This window comes from Strix uralensis, chromosome 4 (assembly GCF_047716275.1).
Source record: "Strix uralensis isolate ZFMK-TIS-50842 chromosome 4, bStrUra1, whole genome shotgun sequence".
NCBI lineage: Eukaryota > Metazoa > Chordata > Aves > Strigiformes > Strigidae > Strix > Strix uralensis.
Window position 1 is genome coordinate 127,106,627 of NC_133975.1, and position 17,651 is coordinate 127,124,277.

Consider the following 17,651-nt stretch of genomic DNA (forward strand, 5'->3'; position numbering starts at 1 on the left):
AATGTCAGTTTACTCACCTGTAAATGCAACTACATGTATAAAAATCTGCCTTAATAACAACAAGCATTGATTTGTAATGATGAATAAAACAATCCAAGGACTCTTGGAAGGGTCTGGAAAAGACAGCTAAGGAGCACCCTGGAAACCAAAAAATGCAAAATTTGTTGGGAACATCTCCAAAAGACATGGGGAAAGGGTCTTATTTGTGTGGGGATTTGTGTGTATTCACAAAGATATAAACCAGTCCACAGACAGACCATCACAGCACGTCCCTTTGTCATTCTCAGCACAGGGCAGGGATTCAAAAGCACCAAAACGCTTCCTCTGGAGGATGGGGAGGTTGCACCTTGAGGGGGAAGCCTGTACTCCTGCAACCCAGTGCTGTGTCTGTGTCAAGAGAGACAGCCTCAGAGCCAAAAGGCAACTGAATGAGGCCCTGCCAGGATGGGAATGAAGCCACGAGCTGCCACATGCCTTTCGGGGCTGGAGCGGTCCACAGCACTTTCAGAGCTCAGAGACAGGGTGCCAGGACAAGAGGTTTGCCCGACCCTTCTGTGGAGCCACGTTCTCTCGCCTCTGTGGTACATCAGTCTCAGAGCAAAAAGTTCACTTTGCAGCTTCATTTCCAATGTCAGGCAAACGTGCACAGCTCTGGGGAGGTTCACGGAGCTCCAGCCCAGTGTCACTCACACCGCTCCACGGCTGGAGCACGTGCCTTGCTTTCCTTTTCTGTCAATTCTGAGAGTCACCCAGAACAGAGCCACTACGCAGGGGCAGATAAAGTCATAAGGCACCAGATGGCTCAGGGTTGTGGTCACTGCGTGATTGCAGAAGAAAAGGCAGGCCAGAAACAGAACGCTGGTCAGGACCAGCACAAGGACAGCCCTAAAGGAGCAAGGAAGCTCTCCAAGCACTGCCCACAGTGCAGGTGAGATGCCTTTGCCACACCAGCACTCATGCAGCAGCTTTGCCCCGCTCCTCCCATCCTATTTGCTGCATGAGGCCAACGCACAGACATCCAAATATCCCCAGACACTCAGAGGTCCAGGGCAGCTGAGCTGAGAGCTGGCCCCAAGATTTAAATCCCAGGCATTTAACTCTGGTAACTAGCCTCAACACTTAAATACAGGTATTTCCCTGTACCTCTAATTCCTATATTATTTTAAAAATCTGCCCTCACTATTATAGGCGATTACTTACATGGCTCAAATCTTAAAGTGGCCAGGAGTTTATTAAAAATATGCTTAAACACATGCAAGCAAACACTGTTAATGGAACATTAAGGTTGAAATACATAGCTTCCTAAGATAAAATAGCACAGCAACGATGATCTGCGTCTCTGATGTATTAAGATCTGGTTGTATCTTCCCTGTTTTCTTTAATATCAGACAGCTTGTCACATAACATTGGATGCGTGTCATTAACTGGGATGAGGTAATCACACAAAAAAGGAAGTGTCACACACTGAGTAATGGTTTTGCAGGTAGTCAGCCATGAAAAGTTCTCGCGTCATCAAACAATGTGGACACCGCAAGGAAGCGATTTCTCTGACAAAGACGTGAAGAAGAAAGCTCCTTGTTTTACATGGAGAACAAGATTCAAATGTATTTTTTGTTTCTATTTTAAATGGCTATTTCAATTCACTTCAGAGTCTGCCTCTCCAGTTACAGTCTTTCTGTCCCTGCACATCTTCCAGATTCACTGCATATTTGGAATTCCAGTCTCGCTCAAAAAGGTTTTTTAATTGTTCCTGGATAGGCAGTTGTCTTCTTTGCTGGTTGGTTGAATTCTGTTTGATAATTAGACCCACGCCAGCTGTATTAATGAAGTAATCTTCTGACCAATTGGAAGTCCCTATGCAATGGAAAAGTAGCTAATTAGAAAACATTCATTTCCCAGTATTCTGTTTGATCTCCATACTTGTTAAGTCCACATTGCCTGGCTTCGCTAATTTGCTGTACAACTGCAAATCTCATTAGGACCAACGGAGCAGCAAAAATCAGGTCACCCCCTTCCTATTACAGGCCTCAGGTTTCGGAAAGTCAGTATTAACTGCAACCCTGAAGCTTCATAACCTTGTGATTCCTTACAGCCTGTGACAGAGATGCACAAATCTACTCATTATAAACATGGGAATAGAGTGCAACATTAGGTTATGAAGAGGGGTAAAAGCCATTGTTCGTATGGGTTTCTGTGTTTAAAGAAAAAAATCCTTAATGGCCTTAATTATCTTTACTTGTTAAAGGAAAACGAGGAGAAACTGCACCCTTGATCAATGAATCCTCAGGAGCTGTTCTGAGCTCAGTAGGCAAAGCCGACTTTTAAACCAGACAAAGCTGTGAATCCAGCTGTAGACATTGTCCAGGCTCTCTCCAAAGCTACCACAATTCAGAAAATCAGACACTGTGAAAAACCACACATTTTATCACTTAGCACTTCTCTTGGTGTTCACCTTAGCCAGGAAAGTCTACTGTCAGCTCCAGAAGGTGCTTAGGCATGAAACCAAATTATCTGCATATTTGTCTTCAAAAGACAACTCAGTAAGAAACAAGTTTTACTAAAGGCATTTGGAGCTGCAAGTCCTCAGCCCATTGGAAGACTGGGCTACTTGCTGTTTTGCATTGTTTGGAGGATGAGCTGACTGAAATGACAGAGCCCTTTCACATTCCCTTTTTTGAGGGATCCTAATAAAGAGTGAAAAATAAGCACCATCCTGACTTTCAGGAACTGAGCAGCGATTGACATTACTGTTTTCTCATTTCCTTTCCTAGAGTTCTGTTCAATAAACAGTGCGTGGAATTAATTCCTCCCAGCAATTTATTTTTATTAAAGCACAATAACGTTATATACTAGAGCATCAGCTATCACTGCATCATTCTGAGCACACAGTCTGTGAAATTCCTGCTGTGCTTGTCACAGGCTGTGCACTCAGACTTGTCATGCTCTGTTCTTAATGGTTCACAATCATATGAAATAATCTCTTTCTTACTGAACTTGACCTACATTATTGTCTCCCTTTTACATCCCCACTTCTTTACCCAGGGCAGACATTCTGATAAAGCCATATACTTTGATATGTTTATCTGCCTTACACGGCAAAATGAGGTCTTTTTTGATATTGCAGCCCATCCTATCTCAGTCTCAGTCCCATAGATCTGAAGATACCGTAAGTGTTTGGAATAATGGAATACATACCAATATAGGCTACTTTATCTGTGACCATATATTTGTTGTGATTCACTCTCCCATGAGGAATATTTGTGTGATTCAGAACTGGAACAATGAAGAGTTTCTGGAGGGAGAGAAATTAAAAACATAAATAGAAATACCAGAGTGAGGAACAGACTGAATAATTGGACAATGCAGATTATCTATATTTCCAAAGAATAGAATAGTACAGAAAGAACAGAAGAGAATATTCCATACACTGTTATTAAATGTACCATAAAAGAGATTGTATTCTTATCCAAGAAAACTAATAAATAGTACTTCCACTATACATAAAATTGGTTAAGCAATTGAGATCAGATAAGGATAATGTTTGCTTCACAATGTTCCATTAGTGGCACAGCTATTATCATTACAGGGCAGACAATTAAATGCAGTTTTAGGCAGCTGTTTAATAGATCTGCATTTACCACTGATTGCTGCTCTTATTTTGTGCTAGAATGGGCTGATCACAGACACCATGGGTACTGCAGGCAACAATAATGCCTAACTTTTTGTGTTAACTCCCACTAAAATCTACATTTCTGTTCCCTTTTTTTTGGTAAAAAACATTCCTCCTTACTCCTGTGACTTCCCTCTGTTATGGTAACTGCATCATGTTGGGAGCTTCCACACCATCCCCACTCCACTTTGTGCATTCCAGCCTAGTGCCTATGGCCTGTGTGTAATACGTAGTGTTCAAAAATGGGTCCATTTGTATAGGCTCTCAATTGTAAAAAACTGATAGTAATTAGACCCATTTAAGAGTCTTCATATAGGAAAAGGTCTATGAGAAGAGCACTAAGTTGTCATGTAAACTGTTACTGTCACGGTGCTCAGCAAAGGTGACTGCCTGGATAATGTTGCAAGTGCTGCAGCCAGGCACATCCCTTGATGTCACTACTTGCTTGCAATAGCTGCTACCTCAAAGATTATCTCTTGGGCTTTATTTTCTCAAGGACCCGAAACAGTTGCTGCAACAATGGACAATCTTCTTCCCTAAAACCTGATACTTGCACACACAACTGGGATCTTAGACTCAAAGATCAGTGTGGGGCCCATATCCTCAAGTTGTCTTCCTAAAATCAGGTTTCTTAGCGTACCACGTCGACACTGATGTGGGCATGTGGGTTGTTGAGAGCACGCAGGGACCTCAGATAGTAGAGCATGGCTGGGTCAGAGTGGGTCCAGCAGCTGACCAGAAGCCGGATTTGTACTCTGTAGTTGAAAGCTGCACGTCTCAGAGCATTGTCAATGGCTGGCCAGTATCTAGAGAAAAGTAGGTGGGTGGAAAAAGGGGTATTTTTGAAACTGTTCAGTAGAAAGCTATGACAATAAACTGAGAATACAAGTGACGCCATGCACAGGTGGAATCTTGAATGTCTAGTAAGAGGAGCACTTGTGCCTTCACTGGAGATATAAATAAGATTTCTGCTTTCTACCCAGCCAGTTCTTTTCAGAGTGTGTTTTGAGACCTCCAGTCTCTGCCAAATCGGGTTGAAATTGATTAAAAAGTTTAAAGCTCGGTAAAATGCATGTACACAGATACACATACAGCATGGTGCCATCATGCTCATTTCCTCAGGAAATTAAAAATAGCAATAACAACTTCAATGTAAATCCAGATCATACAGCACAAAGTAAAAAGGACAAAGCCCAGACGAAAGCGTAAGAGACATTTTGCAGAATAGGGCCGTTTTGGGATCCTGGAGGCTGTTTCTAGTGTCCGCAGTGGTCCTGTGCCATCAGCCAGAATGGACAGACTCTATCCCTCCCCATCTTTCCTTGCCCTCTTTAGTCTGACGTGTGCCCCCGAGGTGACAAACACAGCTGTGCTCTTGTGAACATGGGGCTGCCCATTTTCCTGACACTTGTGTTGGCAGCAGCATTGGGGAAAATTTTTTAAATCCTTCACCCAACTACACAGCCCTAAGAGCTGGACAACGTACATCCCAGGACTAGTAACTCCAGAAGCCCATGTAGCATTTTCATTCCGTAGATCCTAACGAGTGCTGCACGGAAGAAGATAAGCATCTTTAGTACAGATTGGAGGACTGATACAGAGAAAGGTCTGACACTCGCTCACAGTCCCATGAGCAATGGTGAATTCATTTGCCTAACTTACTCCTTTTGGTCTTATGTACAAAGGACTGAATTCTCTAATCCTCCCACACACATTGTTCTATCGTGATCAACAGACCAGCCATGTGCTTTCAGGCTCAGGCTGACTTGTAAATCCTAAAAAACCTCAAAAAACATGCTATTTAGAAATGCTGGTTTTGAACAGTTTCCATTTTTTAAATATATCAGTTTCTAGTTGATTAACACTTAGGCATTAAGACAGCAGCTTTGTTCCCTCTGCCTCAGCTGCTGGAGGAACCTAACCTGAACTAATCAGCCTCAATTCATTGCACTACAGCTGGTTGCTGTGGAGATAGCCCGAGGCCCCGTGCCACTTTCCCTAGGCCTTTCAAACTCTTGTTTGCATCTGATCAGGCCCTAGTTGTCACAAATGGTGGATTAAGGCTTCAGATGAAGAATGAGGAGTATTAACACACTCATTCCTAAGGGGAAAATAGCCTTCTGTAAACCTGTTCTTAGCTAAAAGCAGGAGATGAGAAACCCAGAGATTCAACCATAAAACATAGAAACTGAAAATCCTCTAAGCTCTTTGATTTATAAAAAATATCCTCAAACTGGAAGCTAGTCTTTGACAATTTGTTTCAAGGACAGTGGAATTAGCTGTGTCTATCTATTATCCTACATTCTTCCTGCTAACAAACACATGCCCAGCTGAACAACAGAGGCTTTACACAGTCATGCCACAGGACATGATGCACAGCATAATTCTGGCTAAATGGCAACCTAGAGCTCACCCTACTCTTTCCAAGCCATGTTGTACATAATTATTTTTCCTGAACTTCTTTCTCAGTCAGATTATTTAGATGATTGGAAAACTCAGAAATGTTATAAGCAGATAATACTCAGAGCACTTGGTTGCATGTAAACATCTTAATTCCAGCATATCTAAGAGGATTTGGAGTCTTAGCAGTTTCCCCATGACTGACTAACTTTCTGTGTTACTCAGATTTGAGTTGATGTGCAGAGTCTGCATAATTCTGCTGTGACCTTGGGCAGCCCACTAGAGCCATGGCAGTGGTCCACCACACACAATTTGTTCACTCCAGATCAGCACTACCACCATCTCTTTGAGAGCTGATGCTGCATGCATCCAGCACGCTTCAGGAATTTGCATGTCCTTAGATGGATGATAAAAAAAGGATAATAAAAGCCCAGAAGTTTCTTTTAGAAACTGTTCAAGCTATCATTGCAGATCTTGACAAGGACAGTTAAGAATCATCCTCTAAACTATGGGTCAAGTATGTCAAACAGGCAGTAGAGCCAGAAGGAAGAGTCTTCAGATGTAAAGAACAGAAAGAAACAGAAGCAGAAGAGGAAAGCAAAAAGCAAAAGAACAAATACAGGCTGGGTGATAAGGGGATTCATAACAGCCCTGAGGAGAAGGACTTGGGGAATTAGTGGATGGAAAACTTACTGTGAACCAGCAATATGTGTTCACAGCCCAGAAAGCCAACTGTGTCCTGGGCTGCATGAAGAGAATTGTGTGGAGGGTGATTCTCCCCCTCTACTCCACTCTCATGAGACCCCACCTGCAGTGCTGTGTCCAGCTCTGGGGCCTCCACTATAAGAAACACATAGACCTGCTTGAGCGGGTCCAGAGGAGGCCACGAAGATGATCAGGGGGCTGGAGCACCTCCCCTGTGAGGACAGGCTGAGAGAGTTGAGGTTGTTCAGCCTGGAGAGGTGAAGGCTTCAGGGAGACCTTGTAGGGGCTTTCCAGTACCTGAAGGGGGCTACAGAAAAGATGGTGAGGGGCTCTTTATCAGGGAGTGTAGTGATAGGATGGGTAATGGCTTTAAACTGACAGAGGGCAGATTTAGATTAGATATAAGGAAGAAATTCTTCCCTGTGAGGGTGGTGAGGCCCTGGCACAGGCTGCCCAGAGAAGCTGTGGCTGCCCCCTCCCTGGGAGTGTTCAAGGCCAGGTTGGACGGGGCTTTGAGCAACCTGGGCTAGTGGAAGGTGTCCCTGCCCATGGCAGGGGGGTTGGGACTAGATGGTATTTAAGGTCCTTTCCAACCCAAACCACCCTATGATTCTATGAATATTTTCTCTGAAAAGTCTGATGTCAGATATATTTCTGCTGTTCCCATTCTTCTCTCTATCCATAAAGCTGCTCTGTTGTATTTTGAAGGGAGCTGTACCTGACTGTCCCTAGTCTGGCACTTCAGTTTCTTGCTCTGTGAAGAACGCAAGAGGCTGCTTTAAAAGGCTAGCGAAGCACATGGGTAGCATTGGATACCATCCTTCCTGTAGCATCAGTGTTTGCTCAGTCCACAAGGCAGTCATGAGTGCAGAGCAAAGCCTCAGTTCTCTCTGAATATTTTCTTTGCAGAAGGGGGGAATAGTATATTTTTCCTTTAAGTAGTGCAGTCAACTGATTTGCTCAGGATTAAAATTGTACCTTTCTGGATGAAGAAAACGGCTGGTAGGGAAATATTCCATAACAGAAACATAGACAAATTTCTGTGCCTCACTGATAATACTGATTATAGCAAAGAGGTCATGGGTGCGACCTTCTGGACAAAATGCTGGAGGAGAAGCCTGTAAAGAAGAAAACACACAGGTCAGTGATTTCATCCTTTTTTCTGTCAGACTGAGATTCATTTGTATTCAGACTTGTTCAGTTTTCATTACAATAGCACAAAGCACTTGAGGTGGACCACTATCATTCCTCGTGCTTTCCATGTCTTCATGGGTCAGATACTTATTGATATATTGATCCCACAGGTGATTAAAGCAAACATGCACCCTGTTCTGGCCATGCTACCTGACAGCCAAAGCTGGGTCAACCCTTATTCCTTGAGTAGTTCCAGAGAAACCTGTTGAATTATTATCCAACTGAAACACAGGTAACTGAGTACCACCTAAGAAATCTTTCTTGCCAATTCTTAGACATAGTTTATGATCTATCATGTTATTTTAAAACATACTTACAGAAAAATAGGCTTTTGTTAAGATTCCATTAAATTCTACTTCCAGAGGCTGATGTTTGTTAATGTGGGTAGAATAATTATGAGGCCAAGGGAATGGGATGGTAGCATTAGCGTGTCCAAGATCCCAGTAAGTAGTAAACGTTTTCCAGAGGTCTTTTGCCAAGCAGCTGCAGTTGTGTATCACAGCACCAAACTCTTTCACCTGCAAGGAGAGAAAGCTATGTCACAGCCCCAGAAAGAGCCACCTCCAGGGGTTTCTTTGCCATTTCTCCCACTCAGTCAATATTATACATCATCATGATTTTTCTCTGTTATGTGCTAGAACATGAAATTGCCTCTGGATTTTTGAATATGCAGCAGCAGAGCTTACCTGAGATAAAGATCTCCAGTCCATATTTGCGCTACCAATATATATGTGTTTCATGTCTACAATCCAGAATTTGCTATGCAACACTCCTCCTGTCAAATGTCCGAAATCAACCTTTTTTACATGAGCCCCTGAAGAAAGATGATGAGGGGGAAAAAGTTTAGATACAGCATTGAGATGGTAATCTATACTGCTCCACTGACATCCAGAATATGTCTGGATGTCCAATACGTGCAGCCAGTAATACCTACTGAAATTCACAACCAGTCATTCCTGGGAATACAGTAACTTGCAAAAATATACAAAACGTGAACATTCAGAAAAATTTTTAAGGGCATGACAACATACACAGAAATCATGAACTAGTGAATATGTAGTTCTTGTCCTGTGAACCCATGCAAGCACCACGTCAGAATAGGCCTTGGAGACCAGTTTCTCTAAGATGTCTTTTTGCACTACTGAAGTTCTGAGTGCATCACTGAAGTGAGATAATTACCTTTTTCCTCTAAAAGCTCAAGGTCAGTTGAATTTGAAGCCAAAGTTGGCATACTTGCTGCAACATACACAGAGATATTCCCTGCGAGTAATCTCTCAAACCTCTTCAGAATATCTTCACCCTGCATGGTACATTGTTATTTTTTATATTTTGTTGTAGAACATTTAGTAAGATATATGCAAGTACAATATTACTAATGGATTCTTCCTTTGAAGAACCCCAACACAAGGAAGGTCAGAAATTTCACCTATTTCAGGAGTGTTTCAAGTAGAGAAAAAAGAGAAGAAAGATTCTGATCCAATGTATGAATTAAAGTTTATTTTCTATCATGTAATGCTATTAGATATAAGGTTTAAAAGTACAACCACAAACATCCCAGACTTCAGAGGTGAATGCCCCAGTGAAGATCAACTGCTGGATGCTGATGCTTCATAGATATGCTGTGTCATTTCACCCTGAGGATAAAAGTAACAGAGACTGTCCTACTCTGAGCTGTCTCTTTAGCAGAGGCAGGGCTCAGCCTTACATCTGTCACTTTTACTTCTTCTCACATGGAGGAAATGAGTCATCTTACAACACCAGAAGCACCTGGGGAGGAATACAAGGAGACAAGTTCCCAGAAGCCCATGAGGACAACGAGGAAGGTGTGCCAGGAGGGAGGCAGAGGCTCGGCCCACTGTACTAAACAGGCCAGCATCTGGTCTAACAGCAAATGGCACAATTCCTGATACATGACTAAACTTCATACCTGCCTGACATAGGGTGGCCTTGTCCCTTCTACTTTTCAGAACAGTCCCCCAGACCCTGCTCAGGATTGCCTGGGAGGTTGCCAGCTGCCACAGGCCGAGAGAGCCAAGGGACAATTAAACATGATGGACGGTTGCAAGGTGAGCCTGTGCCGTGGCCTCTGTCATTTACTTTTGGTGGTGGAGCCAGAGAGGCCCCGCAGGAAGCCTGGCTGCACAGGGTACCCAGGAGGACAGCCCTGCAAAGGAGAATGAATGTCTTAAGCTGCTGTCAAATGGCATGGTTCAGGGACACCTGCAAAACAGGTGAATGCAGATGCTGTGTCTGTACATGGGGGAGAAGCAGCCTCTGAAGCAGTCAAAATTCCAACAGACTTTGCTTTCTGGCACTTCCAGCTAGCCAGTGGGAACTGGCATGTTCACTTCTGTATATGGGATCCTGTAGGCTCTTCAGCCATGCCACTGGCTGCCCCTACCACAGGCTGACCATCTGCAGAGTAAGTGAGTGTGGTTTTGAGGCTGACCTCTGGTTGCTCTTAAAACATAGCATAGAAATATTCAGAGACATGGGCAGAGCCCAGGTGGAGTCTAACTTGACTGGAGGAGGAAAGTTGGTGTGCTGCTTCAGATCAGCATGGAAACCCTCTCTGGATTTGCAGGAAGAGTCAAGCAATGTCTCTGGGAGACAGACCACACAGTCAATCTGTCATGTGTCACGTGTACATGAGGCATACAACCATAGATGTCCTTGTCATTGATTTTCTCCTACCTGCTTGGAAGATGAATCATTGACGTTGATATCCTTCCCAGTAAGAGACCAATAGTAAGAAGCCACATGAATTCTTTCCTGGGCTAGATCAAGGAGTTTCATCCAGGCTTGGTACAAGGGTTTGGCTGCAGTGCTATTTATCTCAAAAGGTAAGTCATAAGGAACATTTTCCACAAGTTCAAAGCTGCAATGGCAATTGTATATTGTGAAGCAAGTGACTGTGACCCCAGCAGGAAACCAAGCACCTGTCAGGCCATACAGTTGGCCATTTTGCACTTCAACCTCAAAAGTAAACAAGCTGAGCTGGACAAAAAGCTGGGAGTACTCTCTATCCCCATTTTTTATAGCCAAGCATGTATCATACATTACTCTCCCAAATCCAGCAGAATAGCTTCTCAGTAGCCATTCTGAGCTTTTCATTTTACCATCCTAAAGACGAGGAGAAAAGTAACCCCCTGGGGCTGGATGTTGGGCCTGGTTTACCTGCAGGAGTCATTGGATCTATTGGTGTCCTCCTCAATTATTGTGGTTCCCGGGAGATCTCTGTAGAGTCCTTCTTCCTCCTCCAACTCTTTGTAAATGCTGGCAACTGCTTCTTCTCCTTTAGGATCAACCATACTGTCCACTCTCATGAAGTAAACAGCCATCAGGACAAGACCAAGTATCAAAATTGCCCCTAAGATTTGAAACTAGAACAGAATCCAAATAGGAGAACATTTAAGTGATCACCAAGTCACCAATACACCAGCTGATGAATGACTACCTATTGGAGGTGAGTAAATCACACTCTTTGAATAGTAATTTTGCTTTCAGCTATGGGCAGACAGTATTCTTAGATACACCACTGAAAGTGAGGATCACAAGCCACATAGGGGTTGGTTTATGTGAGGACCATGATTTTAGTTTTGGTTTAATTTTTCCTGTGCCAACATAACAAAACCCTGCTTTTTCCCAAACCTTATGATTAGTTTAGATCATAAGTTATGACCATTAGTGATGATGAGCTGCAGGAGGCAGTGAGAAGGCTGTGTAGTATCAGAGAGGCTGAGAAGGAGTTAGATAGCTGGTTCCAAGTGCAGTATGCAGTGGACCCACAACCCACAGCCAAACAGCCAGAAACTCCCCCACCTGCACACACAGAAGGGAGGGAGCCCAATAATGCAAAAGAATGGAAGCCTGCAACGGCAAGGACCTGCAGGAGGAAGAGATTTCCCCTGAAGCCTGAGGTGCCCTCGCAGAACCACTTCACCGCTCTGCAGACTGAAGAGAAAAGACCCATCACATCAGGAGAGATGCTGAAGCTGAGGAAGGCAGCCCAGTCTGCTCCCCATATAACAACCAGCACAACGAAGAGAAGGCGACGGGTGACAGCGGTAGGTGACTCTTCTGAGAGGTGCGGGGGCACCATCTGCCGACCTGGCGCACTCTCGAGAGCTGTGCTGCTTACCGGGGGCTCATATCAGGGATGTCACTGAGAGATTGCTGAGCCTCATGCAGTCCCCTGACTATTATCTGCTGCTGTTTTTTCACATGGGCACCAATGATACAACCAGAAGCAGTCTGAGGAGTATCAGGAAGGGTTACAGAGCCCTGGGAGCGGCAGTAAGGGACTTTGAAGCACAGTTAGGTTTTTCTTCAGTTCTCCCAGTCAAAGGGAAGGGGTTTGAAAGGGCGAGTTGAATCTGGCAAATCAACAATTGGTTACAGGAGTGGTGCCACAGCCAGGGGTTTGGCTGCTTAGACCATGGGACTCGCTTTGAGAAACCTGTTCTACTGGGGGCTGATGGAGTCAGAGAAGAGGAAAAGCATCTTCAGTCATCGACTTGCCAAGCTGGTGAAGAGGGCTTTAAACTAAAGTTGCCCGGGGAGAGGAACCTCAATCTATCCCACTCCTACCAGCTTAATGTCAGTGCTGGCAATAGATGTCCAGAACCTGGAGGGGGGTCACAGAGAGGCTGTGGCTGCCCCCTCCCTGGCAGTGTTCAAGGCCAGGTTGGACGGGGCTTTGAGGAACCTGGGCTAGTGGAAGGTGTCCCTGCCCATGGCAGGGGGGTTGGAACAAGATGATCTTTAAGGTGCATTCCAACTCAAACCATTCTATGATTCGACATTTATTAGCTTAATTTTAGTACAAGAGAAATAGGTGTTCAACAAAATTTCTACCAACATCAAAACAAGGAAATCTGTAACAGAAGATTAGCTGTGGGATCAAGCCCAGCACTACCATAAAGTTCATGAAGTCGGGGAGAAAAAACAAGACCAAAAATGTCAGAAGAATAAGGACATTTTGTGGTTTCTGAACATGGTCTGGTTTTGTCTTCTAACTTAAACCTCACTCAAGTGAAACTACACAAATCCACATGGCAAATGAACAGTATTTCCTTGTCATTCTAGTGTGATGAGTTAGCTTCATTTCTCTTTTTATGTACTTCCTTTCTTTTCCTGAACATAGATGAAAACAAAAAAATAGCCTGGCCACCTGGTATATCCAGATCTGGAGTCCAGCCACTCGCGTACTGAAATGTATAGCACTGGGCTCTATACGTTGCCCTATAACTGAGGAGGAAAGGACAGCCACCAGGGCAGATCCATCCTCCCAACAACTATCATGTGTGGCTCCTGATGGCAATTCTTGGGAGCTGGGACCATCCACCATCCTGTGATAGGCAATGTGCACTTCAGATTTGAGCTTTTGAACCTCCAGGCAGGAGAACCGAGTCTGGGAGTGGTCATGAGGCTGTAGCTATAAATGTGAGCTCCCAAAAGGGAACATACAAAAATTACACAGAAACCAGTTGCCTCTGAAAGTATCTTATTTCAATTTCTATGTGGATAAAGATTCTTACTTTTCATTTTCTACGCTTTTCTCAAGATCTACAGTGCTGCCTCAATTTCAGGCAGATTTGAATGAGAAAAACATTTTTAAACTATTTAAATTTTTGCCCTTTGGCTTGTTCTCCCTCTCACTGAGGGCAAAAAAAATCCCACCAATTTTTAACAGTTCTGCATTTCATCCCATGGACACATTGGTAAGACTTAAACATCACATAGGGTTTAGAAGATATTTCTAAGGTAGGAGATCTATTTTGAAATCACATCTTGGCTGTCACCATGCTCTACACTGGGATGTCCAGTGTATGCTGTGATGTCTAGGCTTGCTGAATAAATACATAAAAGCTGTGCTAATGGTGGAAGTGAGGTTATTTGTATGAGCAAAGTTTACTGTCCTGAGTCAGGGCTCCACGATTAGGCTCCACACTACTCCCTCTCGGCAAGGTTTGATCAGCCTACCGGATAAATCAATGAGGATTTTGTCACTCACTTGTTTACAAATAGGATCAAAACCTACTCAGATTTCTAAACCAGCAATAAAATCATTCTTCTTAATCTGCTATTTCTTTTCTGAAATGTCAGTGTAATCTCAGCTCTTGTAAGCAAATGTAGTGTATCCCAATAATTACCGTTTTGACGCCTTTTTGATTGTTCACGCTTAATTTCATCTTGGAGGACTCATTAAACATCAGGGAAGTTTTTAACGCTTTTTTCACAATCTGAAAAACAGAAATGTATGCAAGGGGAAAAATGAAACTTTATGACAACATTTGTATAAAGCCAGTTACAGACTAAAAATGCAGGTTACTGCCATTCCTTTATATAGTGCTCTGAGATTTAAGTAGGGATCTGTGCAACATCCTCACTGTATTATTGTTCTTGAATGACATTAAAAGATTCCAAAATGAGAGGGAGAGAAAGGTCCCTGCATTTTTTCCCTGGTTCTGTCTACACACAAAAATCACTGCAGTAATTAATGTGTAAACAACTGCATCACTGCCTCTTCAACTTACCCCACTTCAACGCTCACTTTTTTCCTGTTGCAAGCTAACTTATTTGCCAACAAGCAATAATTAAGCATTGAAGCCATGGGTGATAGTGTACAGCATCAATGTCATGCTGTGTGTGACTGTATTAGGCTCCCACTCTCTTCCTATGCCTGTGAGTTGTCTTCAATGCCAGTATCTCTTCCAGAAGGGACTCTGTTAAGTGGACAGGGACCAGGACAAAATATAAACTCCTCTTCTCTGTTGCAACCATGACCGTAGAAAGTAAGTTAACGTCTTTTCCTCCTCAGACAGTATTGCTCCAATCTTGTGTTATCACCAACAGAGGCAACCACAAAAGCAAATACCAAAATATGCTGAATCTCAAAGCAGATAGTAGGGCAGGGGTAGTTGGCCACTCGGCTGTTTTGCCTTCTCCAAAGGTCAAACCAAAAACTCCACACATGCCCAACGGGTCATGAATCATCCCTGCATCAGCAGAGCTGAATTTACCCCATAGGAGTCAGCTGTCATTTTTCGTGCTCAGAAGCAAGAAGCACATCCTGGAGTGTGGTAGATTCCAAAAGGTGCTACCAGATGATACCATCACCTGTCCAGTCCCCAAGCAACTGCTTCCTACCCCTGAGCCACTGGGTGTTTGCAGCCTGGAAGACAAACACGCTGTAATGGTATCAGATACGCAGTTGCTCTGTGGGTGGCCACACTCACACAGGTTTTAGGTAGGAAGGATCCTGCCAGGCTTGTCCCATCCATCTTGCCATATGTTCACATCTACTGTCACCTGAACCGGATGGGCTCACGGTGTCTGCCCTCCCACACCAGTAAGACCCCATGGCCACACACGTCCCACGCTGTGTCCAGCTCCTGCCCACTCCACCTTTCTGTACGGATGCTGTGACCGCATGGCGCAGGCAGGAGTTGGACACAGCATGGACATAGCCCCAAAGGCTTCTTGTGGGACCCGACTCACAAGAATTAGTGGGGCTGAACCAAAGAGGTGGAGGATGTTTTGGGAGACAAGGGAGGTGGATCTGAAACAGGGACTTGGGGAATGCAGAGAGGGATGTGAAAAGAGAGGACCCAAGGTGAAAGAGCAGGCAAGGGAGAATGAGAAAGATGGAGGGGGAAGAAAAGGTATGAACAAGCATGCTTAAAAGCATGCTAGAGCTGCAGAGATGAAAGCTAAGTTTCTGTTTCAGAGTCTGCCTGTTGTTATTATCAGCTGCCCCCAGATTCAGATACAAGCTTTTACACTAGAAATAGTTATAAATGCTGGCAGGTAAACACCCATTCTCCCAGCCCCAGAGAAACTGGGCTGCTGCTGGTAGTGAAGGACAACAGGCCATTCCCTGGTGAATGTCAGGTCCCCATGCCCTTGAAATCTCAGTTCATGCTTTAAGCACAGTACAAAGACGCGGTGTCTTACCCCAAAGAGCTTACAGCCCAAGCACGGAGTGGAGATATAACACACCATGCACAGAAAGCTGTGTGACAGCAACACATCATTCCCCCCTTGAGAGAAATACCAACCCAAAAAACTTAGTGGGAACAAAAGGAGGAGAGAGCAAGAGAGAAGCAGCTAAGGAGTTTGGTAGGAAACTGAGGCAAAGGGATTTTAAAGGAGGAGGAGAAAGGCTGCTGAAAAACAACAGCAGCAGCCCCTCAGCCTAGGCCAGGAGAGCCCAGTGAGGTTGCAGGTCACACTCTGCAGCTCACTGCTTTGGCTGTAGCTGTCCCAGCCAGCTGGGCTATCCAGTAACAAACAGCCCCCCAGCTGCCCCGCACGGTGCTTGTCACAGAACCAGAGCTTGAGGGATGTTGTCTTGCCCCTCTGCCCCCCAAAGCTGAAGTGCTCCCCACAAAACCTTTGTCAACCTAAGCAGTGTTTTGGTAAGGAACTGCAGCTATAGGTGCACTTACAGCCATGTGATGTCTTCAGAAGTGTGGAGCTTATGAGAAACAACTTGTTTCAGTTCTCTTTTTCATCAACAGTTACAAAATGGCTTCAAAAAGCGGCATTTCTCTTCAAGTATGAAAGTGAACAGATCTCATATGTGCCATAATAGAGTCATCTACCCCTTGGTTCAGACAAAATCCTTCCTGATATCTTTGACTGGTAATGGGTTAGATTCCCAGCTGCTATACAGAAATCATGAGAACTGCACTAAAATATGCCATTTAATTTTCAAGAAAGAAAACATTATAGACTCAACCAGAATTCTTACTAAGAATATTGTAGCTAGTCAGTAATTAACTGTGGCTCCCTCTAAGCTTTCAGGGCTTTACTAGCTGCCAATTTCAATGACTAAATTTAATCCAAGAGCAATAAATACAAGTGCTGCTTAGTGTTGCTTCACACACTGGAACACAAGCTAATACCAATCTGCTGAGTACACACAGGAGACTGTTGTTTATAACATTAGGCCGCTTTCTCCCTGCCCACAAATAACTTTTGTTACTTCTTTTCTCCATCATCATCAAATTGTTTCAGATTTGGGATTTCAAATATGAGGATGAGACTTTTCAGTAGACAAAATCCTCCCCAGAAGCTATTTGAAGTTCCTCAGATGAACAAAGTGCATTCATCTCTCCACGATCACCCCTCAACACTCCCAAGATGATGGCAAATGTACTTACCATCCTGGAAGACCTCCTCCTGTGTGGATGTCCAACTGTAGTCAGATGTGACCCCCAACTCTACTTAAAAGAGGCAGTGCTTTTCACCAGCAGAATTATTTTGGGTTCTTCTGGTTTTTCCTCCTTCTGCTGCAGATTACTTCCTCTTAAACACTGAGTTTCACAACACACAGACAGAGTCCCAAGTTCTCATCTAGTTACTACTCAGTTGTTAGACTCCAGGTCCTGATCTCCACCTATTTGGCATAATTTTCTGCAGTGCTAGACCTGGCTCAAACTCTATTGAATGGCAAAGTTTCTCACTGCCTTCAGTGGTGTAAGATCAGAGCCTAGATCAGCTCGAGAAGACACTGGTTGAAAGGACCACTCAGCTTCAGTGCAGTTTGCATCCCAGACATGACAGCGTACTCACTGCTTCACTCTTAACCCACCAGAAGCTTAATTTTAAACCAAGGAGCAAACCCTCCAAAACTGTCTCTCTACCCAGTTCCTCCTGCAACCACTCTCCTGCC

At 44.0% G+C, this 17,651-nt stretch overlaps 1 protein-coding gene across 1 annotated transcript; it reads right to left on the reverse strand.

The window, feature by feature from the left end:
* Positions 1 to 1,212: 1,212 nt before the first annotated feature.
* On the reverse strand, positions 1,213 to 17,226 carry PLD4 (phospholipase D family member 4). Its single transcript, XM_074869063.1, has 11 exons — positions 17,140 to 17,226; positions 14,125 to 14,214; positions 11,147 to 11,352; positions 10,664 to 10,847; positions 9,149 to 9,269; positions 8,656 to 8,783; positions 8,287 to 8,487; positions 7,754 to 7,893; positions 4,311 to 4,476; positions 3,196 to 3,292; positions 1,213 to 1,854 (listed from the first exon to the last, which is right to left on the reverse strand). Exons 1-11 carry the CDS (start codon positions 17,140 to 17,142, stop codon positions 1,646 to 1,648), a joined length of 1,545 nt encoding a protein of 514 aa, XP_074725164.1. The 5' UTR covers positions 17,143 to 17,226; the 3' UTR covers positions 1,213 to 1,645.
* Between the last annotated feature and the right edge of the window lie 425 nt (positions 17,227 to 17,651).

Coding starts and splice junctions, on each gene's coding strand:
- PLD4 (XM_074869063.1), bottom strand. Junction 9,270..10,663: donor ATGATTCATCTTCCAAGCAG/GTAGGAGAAAAT, acceptor TGTACCATGCAG/GGTGAAGATATTCTGAAGAG. Junction 4,477..7,753: donor CGTTTTCTTCATCCAGAAAG/GTACAATTTTAA, acceptor ACTTTTCTCTAG/ATACTGGCCAGCCATTGACA.